At 45.2% G+C, this 17,918-nt stretch overlaps 1 protein-coding gene and 1 non-coding gene across 6 annotated transcripts in view; one reads left to right on the top strand and one right to left on the bottom strand.

The window, feature by feature from the left end:
* The first annotated feature begins 647 nt into the window (after positions 1-647).
* LOC108391900 (serine/threonine-protein kinase TAO1-like) overlaps positions 648-17,918 on the top strand; it is a 112,051-nt gene continuing 94,780 nt past the window's right edge. Inside the window, exons 1-2 of one of the 3 annotated variants that reach the window (XM_073229306.1) lie at positions 648-1,314; positions 3,644-3,818. In XM_073229306.1, the coding sequence (XP_073085407.1) occupies positions 941-1,314; positions 3,644-3,818 (549 nt within the window). In that variant the 5' untranslated portion in view covers positions 648-940. The remainder of the gene's footprint in view (positions 1,315-3,643; positions 3,819-17,918) is intronic. The other 2 variants (XM_073229307.1, XM_073229308.1) reach the window with 2 other exon arrangements.
* The window catches only part of LOC108400206 (WASH complex subunit 5), a 109,294-nt gene continuing 105,390 nt past the window's right edge, over positions 14,015-17,918 (bottom strand). The window contains exon 3 of one of the 3 annotated variants that reach the window (XR_012128080.1): positions 14,015-16,522. This is a non-coding gene — a transcript (WASH complex subunit 5). The remainder of the gene's footprint in view (positions 16,523-17,918) is intronic. The other 2 variants (XR_012128076.1, XR_012128070.1) reach the window with 2 other exon arrangements.

The following is a 17,918-nucleotide window of genomic DNA, read 5'->3' as shown; positions in this document are numbered from 1 at the left end:
CATCAGAAATAAACTTATGAATAACAAACATCCTCTTTTTTCTTCTTACTACATTAGGGACATTTAAGGCAATTTAGAAATAAAAGGAACATTTTGTTTAGAGATAAAGATAAAACTGTTGAGCTTGGTCTCAGATGTCCTCACTGACCTGTGAAAAGGTGTTTGGGATTTACTTCAGATTTTATTTCTCAGGTGTAGGGTGTTCAGAATCCGAATGTAGGAATTTGTAGATCCCCTAGTTTTAGGAAAATCAGGGCAAATGGCTTTTGAAATCTTTTATAAGGCCTTCCTAAGATCATCAAGAAATTAAATGAGAGAGAGGGGATGCAAAACTTTACTACCCCACACTTAAGTTCGTAGTTAGCCTCTTGAAGGTACAGTTAGATGTGATTTCTATGTATTTTGACTGTAAATAAACGACAGAGGAGTTGTAAAACGTATACAGAGTAAAACATGCAAGTCAACGCGTCTGGAACATGCTGTATGGTGGGAAGCTTTGGCGCAGCCCATCAGCCGGGCGCTGCAACAGGGCTGGGCCGCGGCCCCCAGCAACGCAGTGGTCGCGCTCCCACCCCCTCCCCCAAACGGCGCGCCGGCCGCCGCGCCTCCCGCCGCGCCCGCGCCCCACGCTCCGCGTCCCGTTCCGCACCGCCCCGGCCGCCTTCCCGCCCTCTTCCGCCGCCGCTCACGGCCCGCGCGGGGGGCAGGGCAGGGGGCGGCGGCCCGCCCGCCCTCGCCATCCCTTTAAAGCGTGGCGGGCGAGGGCCGGGCACGGTGAGCCTGGCGGGCTGCAAGAGCGCCGCGCCGCCGGGAGCCGCGCGAGCTGCCGGGCGCGCGGGGCTGCCTCTCCCGGCCCGGCGTGACTGGCTCCCCGGCCGCCGCCCGCGCCCGGCTCCCCGCCATGCGCCCAGGCTAGTGCCCCGGGCACCTAGCCGCCGGCATGCTACGCCCGCTGCTGCTCGCCGCGCTCTGCCTGGCCGGCCGGCTCGCGCCCGCCCGCGCCTGCCAGCTGCCCTCTGAGTGGCGCCCCCTGAGCGAGGGCTGCCGCGCCGAGCTGGCCGAGACCATCGTATACGCCAAGGTGCTGGCGCTGCACCGGGAGGTGCGCGGCCTCTACAACTATCTGCCGTGGCACTACGAGGCCAGCGAGGCGGGGCTCCTCTACTCCGCCGAGGTCGAGATGCTGTGCGACCAGGCGTGGGGCAGCATGCTCGAGGTGCCCGCGGGCTCCAGGCTCAACCTCACGGGCCTGGGCTACTTCTCGTGTCACTCCCACGCCGTGGTCCAGGATTACTCGTATTTCTTCTTCCTCAGGTGAGCCCGCACCTCCCCTCCACACGCCTCCCTGGCCCATTTGCGTCGCCTCCAGAGTCACCGTTTTCTGGGTTCAGGTCAGGAGCTCCGGCGGAACCCTGTTCCCGTTAAGAGTATTCCTGGGCGTCTTCCCTCAGCCTCATAATCTTCTGCTCCAGAGATCCTGGGTACCTCTGGCTAAAGTTTTGAAAAAACGAGGATGATTTCTGTGCTTGGTGCACAGAGGAGTGATTCAGGCAGAAGTGCAAGGTGGTTTCCGAAATCCATTTGACTTATCTTTTTGTTTGTTTTTTGAAATTGGATCCAGTGGGAGTAGTTTGGGATGATGAGGGGAAAAATCAACTTTGAAATCAGACTTGTTGGAACTGTGGCTCTGCTCATCCTAACCGATTTTGAACCAGTTGCCTTCTCAAGAACCTTGTTATCTTCACCTTCCTAATGTGAGAAACAAGGTTGGTTGAGACTGAGACACAGTAACTCATGCACAACACCTGGTGCAGGTTAGCAGCAGAAGGAATGGTCTGCCTCTCTTCCCCCCACCTGCTCAAAAGCCTCCATGTGAGTGGTGTGGAATGTAGCCCAGCTGTCTTCTTGTATCACTCCTATCAGCTGCCACCAGCCCTCCATGCCAGGCTGTTCAAAATAGCAAAGGTTTATGAGGGGCCTGCCAGGGGTAAGAGCCTGGGTTACAAAGTTTGGAGAGGCTAGAGGTGAATTAGGAAGGAGGCCTTCTCAGATCCAAGACTCCTGGAATCTCATCAAGTTCTATGAAAGTTGGCTTGCTGTCAAGATGGAATGCAGGTATGTAAGCATTCAGTTGATGGGTGCGACTGAGGTTTGCAACAGAACAGCAGGTGGAACCCTAAATGCATGGGCTGTCTCCAGTTGAATATGGAGAGAAACCTCACAACAGAATAGAACATGTAAATCAATATTGTTAGTGCAAGAATCCACAACTGTGACTGGTAAATGGTTCCAGCCTTCCCCGGCTGTGAAGTAGCATTAAGGACACCTGGAATGACTGTGACCTCGGGCTGCAGATTCACTTTTCACTCTTGAGATTTCATGTCTCTCTGAGAAAGAAAATAGTGAGTTCCACAGAGGGGTGTTCATAAGCTCATGGTAACACATGTTTTCCATACTGAAGCCAGAATCTCTAAGTTTAGGATACATGGTGTGCTTTGTGTTGGCTTGAGCGGTTTAGCTAGATGAAGCTGAATTTTTTTTAATTGCTGGGGGAAGTAGTTTCTAAATAAAGTCAGCAAGGAGTGAGACAGTACCCTTCTTGATAGAGAGAGACTTAACTGAGAGTTTCATGTTTTTGTTTAGAAAGAACACTGAGAACCCAGCTCTGAAACCATTCAACAATGAAACTTTATTTTCCAAAGGGAAAAGATGGAGTACTTGAGCAGACATTCTTTTTTTCTGATTTTTATCATGAGGTATAATTTTGTCCACCGGCTCAGTGGTGGTCAGCCAACTCCTTCATCTTTTACTCTGACATATTTACAAAAAGTTAGGGCAGAAATACTGAGTCAAACGGTAGTCTGACAGATTTCCATTTCACAGGGCTGGGTTGCTCTGTGTTGTATGAACTGCATACAAATCATTCCTCTCCTGTTACTCAGGGCCCCGCTGAGATGAGAACAGATTCTGGTCAGTGTCACCGGAGGAAGTGGCAGTGGAAAGTCACTGGTGAGCCCTACGTGCCTCTTTAGGCCTAGGGTGTAACTTCCATCTCTCCTTTTCCTCTTTATTACCTCGTCTTTCCCGCGAGCAATTTATGCTTGGCTCTATAAAATGATAATCAACATTTACACAGCATTCACTCTGTGACAGATACTTTATTTTTTTTTCTAATGCAGTCTTTATACCACCACCACCACCAAGTAAGTTATTATCATCCTCTTTTTACAGATTGGAATACAGAAACTTAGAGAATTTTAGAAATTCATTTCATGTCCGAAGATAAGTAGCAATGGTAGGATTTGAACCTGGGTCATTGCAACTGGCTTTCCTTTCACCAAGAAACAACACTGTCTATGAGAAGGAGGGCCCCTTGGGAGATACACAAATAGATGAACACACGTGCATGCACATACTCCCCCCTCTGCCCTCCCAGCCTCATCTTTTTGAAAACCTTAAGGATAGACTCCATAGTTTGAGGCAGAGAAACTTAGAAATCGAAACTCCTCTAATGAAAGCCACATGGGACAGCGTCGTGTAATTGGTGAGACGGTCACAGTCTTCTGTGACTCTTGATGGAAGCTGGTACACCTCACGTGTGTCCAGCCTACATATCTTCCTTTTTTTCCCTCTTCTACATTAGGATGGATGAAAATTATAACCTCTTGCCTCATGGAGTAAATTTCCAAGATGCCATCTTTCCAGACACTCAAGAGAACAGAAGGATGTTTTCCAGCCTTTTCCAGTTTTCCAACTGTTCTCAAGGGCAGCAACTGGTGACATTCCCCAGTGACTGGGAGATCCAGGAAGACAATAGGGTAAGAATTGGCTGTACCCTGTGCACAGCAAAATAGCAGCTACATCTTGTATGAATTTTATGACCAAAGGAGACAAAAATACTCTTCCAAAAGCCCAGACCAAAGGGTATTATCCTGCTGTCTCTCCTTCCCTTCAGGGAGTTAAAAATACCCTGCTCATAAACTTTGGATTCCTGAGGTTACACTCTTTGGCACGGGCTTCCTCACACAGTGAGGGAACAAGACGGGATGAAGGCTGGCACACTGTGCCTCAGTTTCCTCTTCTGTAGAGTGGAAACAACAGTGGCATCTATACTATAGGACTGATGCTATATAATTTATCTGTGTAAAAAATTAAATATTGTAAAGCCCTTGGCATAGTGCTTGACAAAGTAAGTGCTCAGTACATGTGAGCCATTATGAGAATTATCATAGTTGTCATTGACTGCACAGGGCTCTAAGGGATTTTCTAAGAGGAAGGAAATGTTAAGGTCATGAAATGATTGTCATGGCTAACACGTCTTTGATTCTCGAGTATAGTTGTCAAGATGTGGAGGTACAGAGTGGCCGAAGTGGCTGGGGAATGGAAGGGTTGGGATAATTTGGTATATGAAAATAGAAAAGGGATCTTCCAGTCTGGGTCGGATGCCCAATTGTGGGGAAATTTTAAGGATGGTCTCTTTCCCACAGCTGTGGCATTGACGATTGGCATGGACCTGTCATGGCTGTGATTGTGGGGCCAAGTCAGTCGAGATGGCCTGTCACTGCCAGTGCCCCATCTGGTGTGTTTAGAGGAGTGTGGCAGACTGCTGGAGAGAGTTCTGCTGTGGGTACGCCGCGGGACAAGGGCTTTTTTTGTGGGTTGGTGAGTCAGTTTGCATCTGTTGGGTGACTCCTCTGGGCTTCCCCGTGGAAGTATGAAATGATGGTCATCGAGTTTCTCTCCTGTCTGACACCCACCCAATCTTCCAAACAAGCGGTACCCACTATTAGTTTCTGGTAAATATTCAGTGAGTATTTTCATCCAACAAATAATCCAGACGTGTTACTGACCACCATCTCTGACAGAGTGGCAGCACTCTATGTACACTTTGCTAAACTTTGGCTTTGTTCACAAGCAGGTCTTGAAGATGTTTTCGTATCAATATCAATGCATATGAAGTTGTCTTAAAAGGCTGCATGGTATTTGGTTGTATGGATGTGTCACAGTGTAATCTAGCCCCCTATTGATAGGTAGTTTATTTTGTTTCCACTATGTTGCTAGTACAGGGAGTGTGGGGATGTATGATATTGTACATACCTCATTTGGTGGGATTGTAGAGTTCAATTTGCAGCAAATATTTTCCAGAATGTCATATGGGTGGAATCACATGGCAGGTTGCATTTTTTAGTTTGCTTCTTTTACTTAGCCTAATGCATGTGATAGTCTTCTATGTTGTGTGTATCAATAGTTTCTGCCCTTTTTTTTAATTGCTGAGAAGTATTTCATTATAGGGATGTGCCATGGTTTTTATCATCCATTCACTTATTGAGAGGTATTTAGGTTGTTTCTAGTTTTAGGCTCCTGGAGCTTCTGTACACATACATGTCAGGTTTTTGTGTGAATATAAAGGTTGTTCTCTTTTGGGTAAGTATTTAGGATGGGTTTAGTGAGTCATAAGGTAAGTGTGTGTTTAGCTTTGTAAGAACTGCAGACTTGTTTTTGAGAGTGGTTGTACCATTTTGCATTTATTTTAGAAATGTATGAGCACTCCAGTTTTCTGCATTTTTATTTGTACTTGGTATTGTCAGTTAGAAAAAGTAGACATTGTAATAGATTTGTGACATTTTCTAGTTGTGTGTGGGTTTTTTTGTTACATTTCTACATATATGTGAGATCATATGATGCTTTTCTTTGACTTATTTCACTTAGCGTAATACTTACAAGGTCTGTCCATGTTGTTGCAAATGGCAGTATATCCTTTTTAAAGGCTTGATCTATTGTGTATATATATATACTACAATTTCTTTACCCATTAATCCATCAGTGGACACTTAGGTTGTTTCTGTATCTTGGCTGTTGTAACTAATGCTGCAATATACAGAGGAGTGCATGTATTTTTTTCCAATTAATGTGTTAGTTTGCTTTGGATAAATACCCAGAAGTGGTATAGTTGGATCATACAGTATTTTTCTATTTTTAATTTTTTGAGGAACCTCCATACTGTTTTTCATAGTGGCTGTACCAATTTTCATTCCCACTAGTGCATGAGGGCTCCCTTTTCTCCACATTTTCTCCAACACTTACTATTTCTTGGCTTTTTGATAATAGCCATTCTAACAGGTGTGAAGTGACATCTCATTGTTGTTTTGATTTGCACTTCTCAGATGATTAGTAAAATTGAACATTTTTTATGTCATTTTTGTGTCATCTTTGGGGAAATGTTGATTCAGATCCTCTGCCCATTTTTTAATCACATTTTTGTTGAGTTATATGCATTCTTTATGTATTTTGGATATTAACTCTTTATCAGATATATCCTTTGCAAATATTGTCTCTGATTCACTAAGTTGCCATTTCATTTTGTTGGTTTCCTTTGCTGTGCACAAGCTTGCTAGTTTGATGTGCTTTTGGCTGTTTTTGTTGACCTTGTTTGAGGTGACAGATACAGAAAAAAAAAAAAATTCTGCTAAGACCAGTGATGAAGAGTTTCCTGCCTGAATTTTCTTCTAAGAATTTTATGGCTTCAGGTCTTAGACTTAGGTCTTTTAATCCATTTTGAGTTCATTTTTGTGTATGCTGTGAGGAAGTGGTCTGTTTACATTCTTTTGTGTGTTGCTGTCTGGTCTTCCCAATACCATTTATTGACTAGTCTTTTCCGCATTGTATATTCTGCCTCCTTTGCTGCAGATTAATTGGCCATATAACCATGGGTTTATTTCTGTGTTCTATTCTGTTCCATTTAAGTGTACCTCTGTTCTTGTGGTAGTACTGTACTGTTTTGATTACTATAGCTTTGTATTATAGTTTGAAATCTGGGTGCGTGATTAACTTCAGCTTTGTTCCTAAGATTGCTTTGGCTATTTGGAGTCTTTGTTTCCATATAAATTTTATTATTCTAGTTCCGTGAAAAATGCTATTAAGATTTTGATAGGTATTATATTAAATCAGTAGATGGGCATTTTTACAATATTCTTCCAATCCATGAGCACTGAATCTTTACATTTATTTGGGTCATCCTCAATTTTGTTCATTAATGTCTTTCAGAGTACAGAGTACAGAGAAATACTCTTTTGGAGTACAGGTCTTTTAACCTCCTTGGCTAAATTTGTTCCTAGATATTCTTTTATGCAAGTGTAAATGGGATTGTTTCCTCAATTTCTCTTTCTGATCGTTCATTACTAGTGGATATAGAGTGGGCCCTCATCAGACCTCAAAGGATGGGCCTTGGGGCAAGGAGGAAATGGCAGCACATTGGGTCAGGTGCACATGGGGCTTCTCTGGGCTGCAGGAGAGTTTTCATAGAACACTCTGCCAGTTCCATTTTGGGGTTCAGGGGGTGATCATGTCAGTACTACAACTAGGTGGCTTCTTGATCTTCTCACTCACTGTCCTTCATCCTAGAAAGCTGGGGGTATCCTGTTGGCTTGGGGGCACCTCCCAGTTTTGGTCTTCCTGACAATGAGCTCAGTCCTCGGCTCCACTGTGACTCACATCCAGAGCTCATCCTCTGAGCCATGGCCTGTGGCCTCCCAGCTCCCCCAGGTTCCCACCAGGTCTTGGTGCCCTTTCCACTGTCCCCTTCCCTCCCCCCCTGCATTCTGAAGGCCATTATGAGACCAAGCTTAGTGGGATAGCTAGCCACATGAATGAATTTTTATATTCCATTTAAGTGCTATCACTAGAATATGCATCAGTGATAATTAGTCAGCTGTATCCCCTCTGTCCAGAGAGATAACAACTGGAAAAACACACTTTGAGAGAAAAACAGGAGCAAAGGAACGTGGGCAGTCCCTGCCAGCAGCATAGTCATTTTGGTGCAGTGGAAACCTTTGGCCTGCGCTGAACTGCCCTGTTCTTGTGTTTGGTTGATGATGCATTACATGGAACACGGCGACTGGCTTGGCTAGGTTCAGAAAGCATAAATGGAAATACCAGACAGGAAGTTTCAAAACCTGGCCTTGATGTCTACATGGGATGAGGTGTTTTTTTTTTCCACTGTACCCAGCAGGCCTGACCTATCCCCAAACTTTTATTATGGTGGCCTAGGTTATTTCAGATTTGGGGTGCTTTGTCCGTGACTCCTTATCTCCCACTATTAGAGGGGCAGTTGTCCACGCTCTTTGACCATCTTGGACCTTTCTGGAATGTTACCTAGCTCTTGGGTGCTTTTGTTTCTCACAGATGTCATCATAGATGAGAACAGGGAGGAAAGTGACTCACTGAAGGCCACAGAATTTGTTAGGTAGGAAAAGAAAATCAGGTCCTCTAATATCTGGTTTGGTGCTTTTTTACTACATCATGCTGCCTGGGGAAAAGGTGGGGTCACATGCAAGAGGCCTTGGGGATATGAGAGCTGGGTCAGGTTTGCCTGGAAGCCCAAAATCCAGTAGAAGTTGGTAATGTGCTGGGAGTCAGAGGGGAGCTCACACTTTCCCACTGACGGGGAGACAGCAGCGGCCCTCTGCCAATCATTCCTGCCCTGATGTCATGGAGGAGACTTCCATTTTGGAAGAGTGTGGTTGGCCCCCCCGCCTTTCACTGAATGGAGGGTGTTGGGGCAAGAGGGTGGCAAGAGCTGAGATTTGAGGTGTGGAAAGGACACTGGTCATGTAGGTCCTCGGGAAGCCCTTTCCCACCTTCCCATATATCTGCCTGCAGTGGGAAGGGCTCTGAGTGAGCCTGTGGAGGTCTGGGAGGAGTGAGGCGTATTCACTGTGCAGGTCCTGTTAATGCAAGAGAATGTCCTGGTTCCTCCTAGAAAGGATAGCAGCCGTGCCTTTTCTGCCCAGGTGTTGGCTCAGCTGACCCTTTCCAGGTCGCTTCAGGGAGTTAGTTTTACTCTGTGGTGCACATGTGGTCCACCGGCCACCAGGAACAGGGAGGGAGGCTGGCATCTCAGGACAGGGGCTGGCCTGGGGGTCTGATTCCATATAGTGACAGAAAAGCTTTTTTTTTCCCTTCAAACTATGGTAACTTTGTAAATTTATGTGTTCGAGTAATTAGCCTTGACACTACCCCTGTGAGTAGACAGATTCCCAATCTAAACTGTGGACACAGAAATTGAAGTAGAAGGGTTTAATGACATGCCTGACTTTGCAAAACGCTTTATAATTGCTCAGCTATTATTCCGTTTTTGGAGAACTTTTCAAGAGTCTCTAATCTGGGTAGAGACATGCTGTTTAAAAATGAAAAACAGGTCACTTAAAAAACAAAAGAATTAATTATCTGCTTTGCCTGGTAGAAACCTCTGAAGCTTGGAAAATTAGAGTTGGGGCTTCCAGGAAATGAGGCTGTTTATTAAATGGCAACAAAGTCAAATAATTGTGTATTGAAGCAGAGCAGCTTTTAAAAGGCAGAAGCAGCTATGTTGGGGGGAGGTTGAGAAAGGCCTGGGTCCACTTCCTGCCCCATCCTGGTTAAGTCACGCAGCTCATTGGATGCTTATGGTGCTGGAGGAAACCAGGAGGGCAAGGTATTCCAGAAAGAACAGAAGCATGAGAGCTAGAGATCTGGAACATGGTACGGGGCTCAGTACTCTGGGACATCACTTACATTTCTAGGTCTCAGTTTCCACATTGGAGTCCAGCTGGTATGATAAACCTTGCTTTCCCATCAAGTTTGGCAAGATGGGCCAAAGGCAGATGAGGCAGGAGAGTGCTTCGAATGCCATCAAGCTCTATGAAAAAGTAAGACCTGGTGAAGCCTCTCCTTTTCAGAAAATGTCAGCATTTGAGGAAGCTCCATAAGTAGCTACCATAGACTTCCTGGCCTGTGTTCTGATTTGAGTTGAAGATTGCCCCCCTCTCTCCCCTTTTCTTAATTGATCCAGGTGGTACTGGAGAATGTGGTTCCTGTCTGCAGGTGAAAGGGCTGATTCGCAGACTCAGGATTCCATGGACTGGCCTGTCCAGGCAGGCACAGGTGGCCCTGGAGGGCCGCAGCCCATGTCTGTGGCACCTAACACTCGAATGTTTCCAGCTTTGTTGAGAAGATGGGACTGGGAGCTCCCAAGAGAATCAGGGGAGGGCTAAGCGCTGCACATGCAGTTCCTATTTCCAAATACACCAAGCAGAATTGATCCCTCATCCCAGGGGGTGTGAGTGAGGGCCCATAGGGACCAGGAAGCTTCCTCTAATGAAAGACCCTCTACATAGAAACTGGATAGCGGAGGAGAGATGCTTCCTGACAAACGTTACAATTTTAAAGTAACTCAAGCCCCAAGAAGCGATGCTGGGGGCTTTTTATATCACTTCCAGATGCTGCTTGTCCACAGACTGTGGCAAGTATATTGAAAGTATATTGAGACATCACCTTAGGATCATGTGGGGAAACGCTCGCAAAGAGGACATAGAAGCAAGATGTCTGGATGGGAGGTTCACTTTCTATGCTAGAGACTCTTAATGATGTGTAGTCAGTGAAAATGAACTCTTCATTTGTTTTCGTAGAACTCAATGATTTATCAGCCAGAGTGAATTATATTCTGAATCCTATTCGCTGCACGTTTGTGTCGGATTTATCTTTTCCACATGTCATTTTACAGTTCATGCATGGTAAGGAAGCCCTCTTTTTAGGGATGAGCCCCCTCTGGGTTCGGTTTTGCATGATGCCAAAACCCCCAAACTGTTTGCATCGAATGCTAATGAAGCACCATCACCTGAGAGAAGCATTAACAGTTTGCTGCCTTGTTCATATGCTTTGAGTCTCATGGCTCTGTTTTTACTCACATGAACTGTTATAGTCACAACCATTAGAGTTTAATAAAATATGACAACATGTTCGCCTTTCCATATGCCTCATGAGTCCTTCAGTGACGTAAACCTATAAATCACACACATACAAAATCAAAATCTTACAATCTTTTTGGTAGTACGAAGAAGAAATACATAATTGAGTTTTAGTTCATGAAGTTGCTAATCATAATTACAAGATTAGTGTGCTGTGAGTTTGTGTGATAACTACATGAACATATAAGTATAAGATGTTGGTGTTGGGAAGACCTCTTAGCAGTCCTTTTTAATTTTGTACATGAACTTGAGTCCCTAGATTAGAGTATTTACCAGCAGTGATTTTTCTGAAGTCATTCACTCTCTTGGTCTTTTCTTTCTTCATCTGTAGAGTAAATTATATTATTAATGATGCCTTTGGCAGCAAGAAATAAAGAAATATGGACTCAATTAATTGAAAACAATGAGGAAATGCACATGAGTTTAAAAAAAAGCAAAAGCTGTGCAGCTCCAGGCAGAGTCTGGTCAGGTTTTAGGGACCCCTGCAGGCAGCTCCCTGACCTGGCATTCCTCTGTGAGCCTTGTCCTCAGGCTGGCTTGCCTCCTCAGAGCAAGAAGGCTGTGGCAGTGCGAGGCATCAGCTCCAGACACAACAAGACCCATAAGGGGAGAACAAAAAAATTATTCTCACGAACAATTCCCCATGCTCACTACCAGGAGACTTTATCATTTCATTGACCACAAGTGTGTCACTGCTTGTACCTACAGGGCCTCCTTAATTAGCTTAGACCAGGGAGGACCACCCCCTTCTAGGACAGCCCCCACCCCAAAGTAGTGGCCCAATCAAGAAATTGGGGTTCATTAGAAAGGGGGAGAGAATTGAAGTAACCAATATAATAAACCCTATGAGATTATAGTGAGGAATCATTGCACAGCATATGGTTTATAAGTGAACACATACAGAACCCTTCACACAAAAATGCTTAGGACATGGGAAGTGCTACCTATATGTTTTGCAATGTATATGTGTATTGGCTAAGTCTCAGAGTGCCATACCAATAAAAAGTAGTATTGTGAATGGTGGTGTTTTATTGAAGATGAAAGAGATCAATGCCAAGGTAAGTAAAGGAGGAACTCCTAGCTGATACTCAAAGAGGAGACTGAGTGAGCCATATATGTGGTCATAGTCTTTACACTGGAATGGGTGAGCGCAGCCTTCTAAATAAAAGAAAAATAGTATTGCCTAGCATGTTAATGAATTCCAGTCCCAATTTGCCTCTTCTTTCCCACAGTTATTTTCTTTCACTAGTTGACAGTGGTATTTAACTGCAAAAGTATTTTTAAAATAGCTGGAGGTCTTGTAACCAGATAAGTTTAGATTTGATTACTTTGATGGGGGAGAGAAAGAAGGGGGAAAGATCATGTGCTGTGTATCTATGTATGTAGATTTAAATATCTCTATGAAAAGTAGACACATACTTATAAGAAACCATATGAAAGCCAAGCAACCCTAGCCAAGAGAAAAGAAAAAAAAATTGGCTTTGTGAAGCTTTTAGGTATAACTAAAAATAATCTTCCCAGTCCATGTTTGAAACATTACTCAGGAAAAAATTTACTCTGTGTATCCTGAAGGATTTATAAAAGCTCATTTTCACATTGTGTGACTTGAAGAAGGTCCCTTTTGTAGATGACAGCATTGTATGCCATTTGAGACTTAGGTTTTTGTTCTAACCACTTGGTATGTTGTTTAAAATGTAACAGGTGACAATTGTAAAACTGTTTTCAAAGGAAGAAGGAAAGAAGCAGTTTTAAATGTAAAAACCCATTTCATGTTAGTGCATCAGGTTTTATTCTTATAGCCTTGAAGAGATTGTGGGGATTTCCTGTTATGTATTTTTCTTAAATACAAAGCAAATTGCTTAATGGGAGGGTGTTCATCTGACAGTAGAACCTGTCCTGTCAAATCTTCTCACAGCAAGGAAGCCAGAGAAGGCAGGGAGGAATTTTGGCATGGAAATAGTTTCTGTTTTAATTTTTTGTGGTCTTCTATGAAATTTTACTTCTGAACTTCAGAAAGCAACATTCCATTATTTATAATCAATCTTGTAAAAGCTGATGCTTGCCAATCTATGTGGTTTGGCTCTTAACATCTATAAGTAATCATTTCTTCTTTTATCAGATATTTACATTTCCTTCCACTCATGCCCCTCAAAAAGGAGTCATAGGGGTGTTTTTCTTTTGTACCCTTCTGGAGTATTTTCTTTGATGTTGAGACTTCAGCAAGCTATTTGGAAGCCCCATAGGGAGTGGTTAGAGCAAAGCTGGATCACCAAGGAGTGGGTTGAAGTGGAAACTCTCCTGATGTCAGCAGAGTACTTGGGGTGGGACAACCTTTCTGCACCCACCTCCCTATGAGCTTAAACTCCATTAACTGCCTGATGCCAGTCCATCTAATGGACTTCACCAGTTGTAAGGGTTGCTCCGGCCTTAAGAGCAGACATGTACGGAGAGCAGGGTACATGTATACAGTGGTCCCAGAACATGGCAAAGACACAACAGAAAAACAAACCCCAAATTGGGTACGCAATATTTTGGCAAAGGCTCACAATGACCATTTCTATTAATAGATTTGGTGCATAGACTGCAGCTAGGATTTTAAGACTGACAGAAGCATTTTCTCTTTCTCCACTTTGCATGCTGTTTGACTTTGTTCTTATTATTTGGCTTTAAAGGAAATACTAGTCTTAAGGAGTTGACCCACCTGCCATTTCCTTTCCTGACATGTTCTTGGGGACCAGCAGATTTAGTGGGTAGGAGTTGCTTACTTGGCAGGTTCTGTGACACAGGTTTTCACCACAGCCCTGGGAAGTGTATGCTGTCATGACCCTCATGTCACAGATGTGGAAACTGAAACATGGTGGAGTTAAGCCACATGCCTCAGTCACTCAGCCAGTGGGGGCAGAATCCGGGCCGGGGCTTGCATCTGGGGGATTCCAAGCCCACCCTGGTTCGTGGCAGCACACAGGGCTGTTTGTGGATGGTGGTGCTCTCCGCCAGCACCTTACCTGACAACAGTATTGCTAAGTGGAGTGTGTGTTTCTAGCTTCCTCCCCTGCTTTACATACTTTGTTCCCCCTCTTGCCTACTTTTCTCCCACTGAGATATATTCTAAGAATACCATCCACACTGTAAAGGGTAGGGAAGTCTGAATACTACCCAAAACTCCCTTGTGCTTGTGCAGATGCTTCGTACTGTTGCCTGGTTGCTGCGTCTGGGGAGGTCTCTCACTGCATACCAGGTGAAACCTCAACCTGGATGGGAAAGGGTTCTTGACTCTGAATGAGAAAGAATTCTTGAGTAGGGCAGAAGAGTGTAGGTAAGGAAGGAATTCATTAGAACAAGAGTAGTAATGAATGGCAGATGCCCTGCAGGAGGCTGAAGCAGGAAAGTGCAGAGAGAAGGAGGGAAAGTTCTGTGAACTCCTGCTAGGCATAGGGTAGATAGATTCCCTTGCTAACTCTTAAAGCCAGGGTCATCTGGCATCCCTTGTCCGCTTGGATGTGCACGGTGTGGGGACCAGCCCTACTACCCCAGGATTCGGGAGTCATGGAGCATGGGCTGGAGCGAGATTATGTTCTGAGAACTTCTCAACGGAAGGACATTTTCAGGCAGGCTGCTAACAAGCAGATCATGCAGCTGCAGTTCCATCCAGGTCACCAAAATGATAGGTAATCAGAGATCATAGCAACCCCTCCCAGATACAGTGAATACTTGGAAATAAAATGAAATAGCAAAGAGACAAAGATGCTTACCACTGGAAGAATGCAGACATAAAACACAAGTTGAGCAGTGAGAAAGCTTTATTTAAAAGTACACACTTAATGGGGAATGCGGGCAACCTTAGAGGTGGTGCACCGAGGGTTTAGGGTTCTGTCTTTTAAGGCTTTCAAGAATGGGGCAAAGGGCAGGGTTGGGGGTTAGGTGTAGGCCTGACTTGTGGTCTCATGATGTCTCTTTCTCCAGTGAAGGACACTATGTCCTCATCCACAGTCAGTCCTCTAGACAATTCTGTAAGATAAACTTAACACAAGGAATTTATTGATCCTGTTTTTCTGCAAGATAGTGGTTAATTTCGAGCACTGGGTATATATTAGTTAAGACTGCCTGCCCTGTCTTAAGATAGGGTGGGTTTGTGGGTAAAATTGTAACATTTCCAGAGTATCTCTCCTGGCTTTAGTGCATTTACATATCCTCAGGGGAGGAGAGAAGTTCATCTCCATGTCAGTGGGTTTACCTGGGCAACCTATGGTGTGTCTGAACCTGAGAGTTTTAAAGGGAGGGGCTGGCTTACTTACTGGCCTGCTTCTTACAGAGCAGAAGAGAGAGATGGTCCTGGAGTGCAGTTTGTAAGCAATAAATGGATTTTAAACGTTATTTCTCCCTTTGATTGATTTCAGGTGTTTTTTTTTGTATCATTAATCTACAGTTACATGAGGAACATTATGTTTACTAGACTCCCCCCATCACCAAATGCCCCCCGCACAAACCCCATTTTAGTCACTGTCCATCAGTGTAGTAAGATGTTGTAGAATCACTACTTGTGTTCTTTGTGTTGCACAGCCCTCCCTGTACCCTCCCCACATTATACATGCTAATCATAATGCCCCCTTTCTTTTCCACCTCCCCTTATCCTTTCCTTCCCACCCATCCTCCCCAGGACCTTTCCCTTTGGTAACTGTTAGTCCATTCTTGGGTTCTGTGAGTCTTCTGCTGTTTTGTTCCTTCAGTTTTTTCTTTGTTCTTATACTCCACAGATGAGTGAAATCATCTGATACTTGTCTTTCTTTGCCTGGCCTATTTCACTGAGCATAATACCCTCTAGCTCCATCCATATTATTAAATGGTAGGATTTGTTTACTTCTTATGGCTGAATAATATTCCATTGTGTATATATACCACATCTTCTTTATCCATTCATCTACTGATGGACACTTAGGTTGCTTTCATTTGGCTATTGTGAATAGTGCTGCGATGAACATAGGGGTGCAACCCTCCAGTAGGGGTTGGAAAATGCCCGTCACGCCTCAGGGAATTAGACACTCCTTTTTCAAACTGGGCTGTTGCATTCTTAGGGTAAATTCTTAGGAGTGGAATTCCTGGGTCAAATGGTATTTCCACTTTGAGTTTTTTGAGGAACCTCCATACTGCTTTCCACAATGCTTGAACAAATTTACATTCCCACCAGCAGTGTAGGAGGGATCCCCTTTCTCCACATCCTTGCCAGCATTTGTTGTTATTTCAGTTTTTAGAGGTATTTTGCCCTGGGATTTCTTCTTCTCAGACTTACATCTGGTGGCAGTCGGCAGGGTGTCTCTGAACCTGAAATCTGTCATAATGTGTGTGACTTTTGGGAGGGCCGCTCCTGTGGATAGTGGGGACGCCCAGCGGATACAGCAGCAGAGGGTGCTGCTTCACCTGTTATTATCCCATCAGTTGTAGGGCTTCCAAGTTGGGAACCCCTAGTGGGGAACTGGTCTAGGATAAAGTACCTCTTAGAGGGGTGGGGCCCGAACTGGGGAAGGGTGGAAACACCGGAAGCTGCAGAATTAGCCCTCCAGGAGTTGGAAGACTGCTTGGAGACCTTGGGGGCCGTGTAGTGGCTGGCATTGTAGGTTCTCTTTTCATCAAGATAGTGGAAAATGTTATGCAGCAGAAAGAGAGGATTATTGATGAACTTAGGTGGGAGCGAGACACACTTCAGCATCACTTGGAGGAGCTGGGTGATAACCTATGGGATGCTGTGAACGAAGAGAGACAGTCACTGAAAAGGCAAGTCACACTCCTAGAAGATTCCTTAGCAGCGGCGAGGGGGGAGATGGCAGGAAAAGCCGCATTGCAAGAGGCCATGGGGGAGGGGAAGGAAAGAGTGTGCATTAAGCCCTGGAAATGGTGGTGGAGGAGCCCGAGGGAGAAGAGGGGGAAGTGGGGCCACTGGTGGATCTGCTACCCAGGCCACCGCCAGAAGTACCATTTTCTCCTGTTTTATTAAAGGCCTGCCCAGTCTCCTCCCCAGGTTGTGGAGCACTCCATGCTCCGCCTCTATACCCAGGATGAGCTGGTGGACATGAGCATCCGGTATAGGCAGAGGCCATCGGAATGTTTTCCTACATGGCTTTTACGTCTCTGGGATATGGGGGTGGAAAACATTGTTGTGTCCGGTCCTAAGATGAGTAGAATAGCTTCCCTGACAACTCATCCTTCCCTCGGGCAGTGGTTGCAAAGTGCCTGTCACGCCTCAGGGTATCAGACACTCCTGGAATGGCTGACAGCTGCCATCAGGGTCGTTTGGCCTAATTAGGGTGATTTACCATATTTTCCCAGTAGCTGGAAAACGTATGCAGAGTTCCAGCAGGTACTGCGGGAATTGAGTATGAAAAATACTATCTGTAATATGGACCCCCAGGGCCCTGATGAGGAGGTGTTCACTATGGGAATGAGAAACCTGGTGCTGCATACAGCTCCCACATCTCTCCATCTCTCTTTGGGTCCCTAGTGACTATTGCCCCCCACCTTAAGTGAGGCCACTCGTATTTTAGCAGGTCTCGGGGGAGTTGAAATAAGGGCATGGAGGGAAGTACAGGCCATGACTGAAAGGAGAAGTACAAAAGGCCCCGTGAAGGTCTTGAGGACGCAGATGTGGGTTGATTTGATAAAGGCCCGGGTAGTGAAAGAAAAACTTGATGGGCAGCCAATAGAATATTGTTAGAACTGTGGCACCAATTAAAGCCAGAGCAGCAGTTCCAGCTGCTGAGGTCCAGGAAACAGAAAACAGAGTCAAGGCCTCATGCCTGGCCTGTGTCCCTGCAAAACTTCATGGGAGACAGTACTCAGGATTTGCCTGAGCCCTCACCCCCATGGGAGGACCATTGGGCATCGCGGTTCGACTGAGGGGGTGGTCAAAGTCCCCACTTTAGGGGACATGGTGAGGACCAGAGGCCACATGTAGAATTAGCAATTCATTGGTCCCCTGTGAATGTACAGTGTCCTGGCGCTGGTGGACACTGGAGCTGAGTGTTCTCTGATTCATGGCAACCCTGAACATTTTCCCGGCACCCCTGCTGTAATAGGTGGCTATGGGGGTAAGGCAATTAGAGTGAAGAAAGCCCAAATCTCATTGGGAATAGGGTGTTTACC

Source organism: Manis javanica, chromosome 2 (assembly GCF_040802235.1).
Source record: "Manis javanica isolate MJ-LG chromosome 2, MJ_LKY, whole genome shotgun sequence".
Taxonomy (NCBI): domain Eukaryota; kingdom Metazoa; phylum Chordata; class Mammalia; order Pholidota; family Manidae; genus Manis; species Manis javanica.
This window is presented reverse-complemented; position numbering and strand designations above follow the sequence as displayed.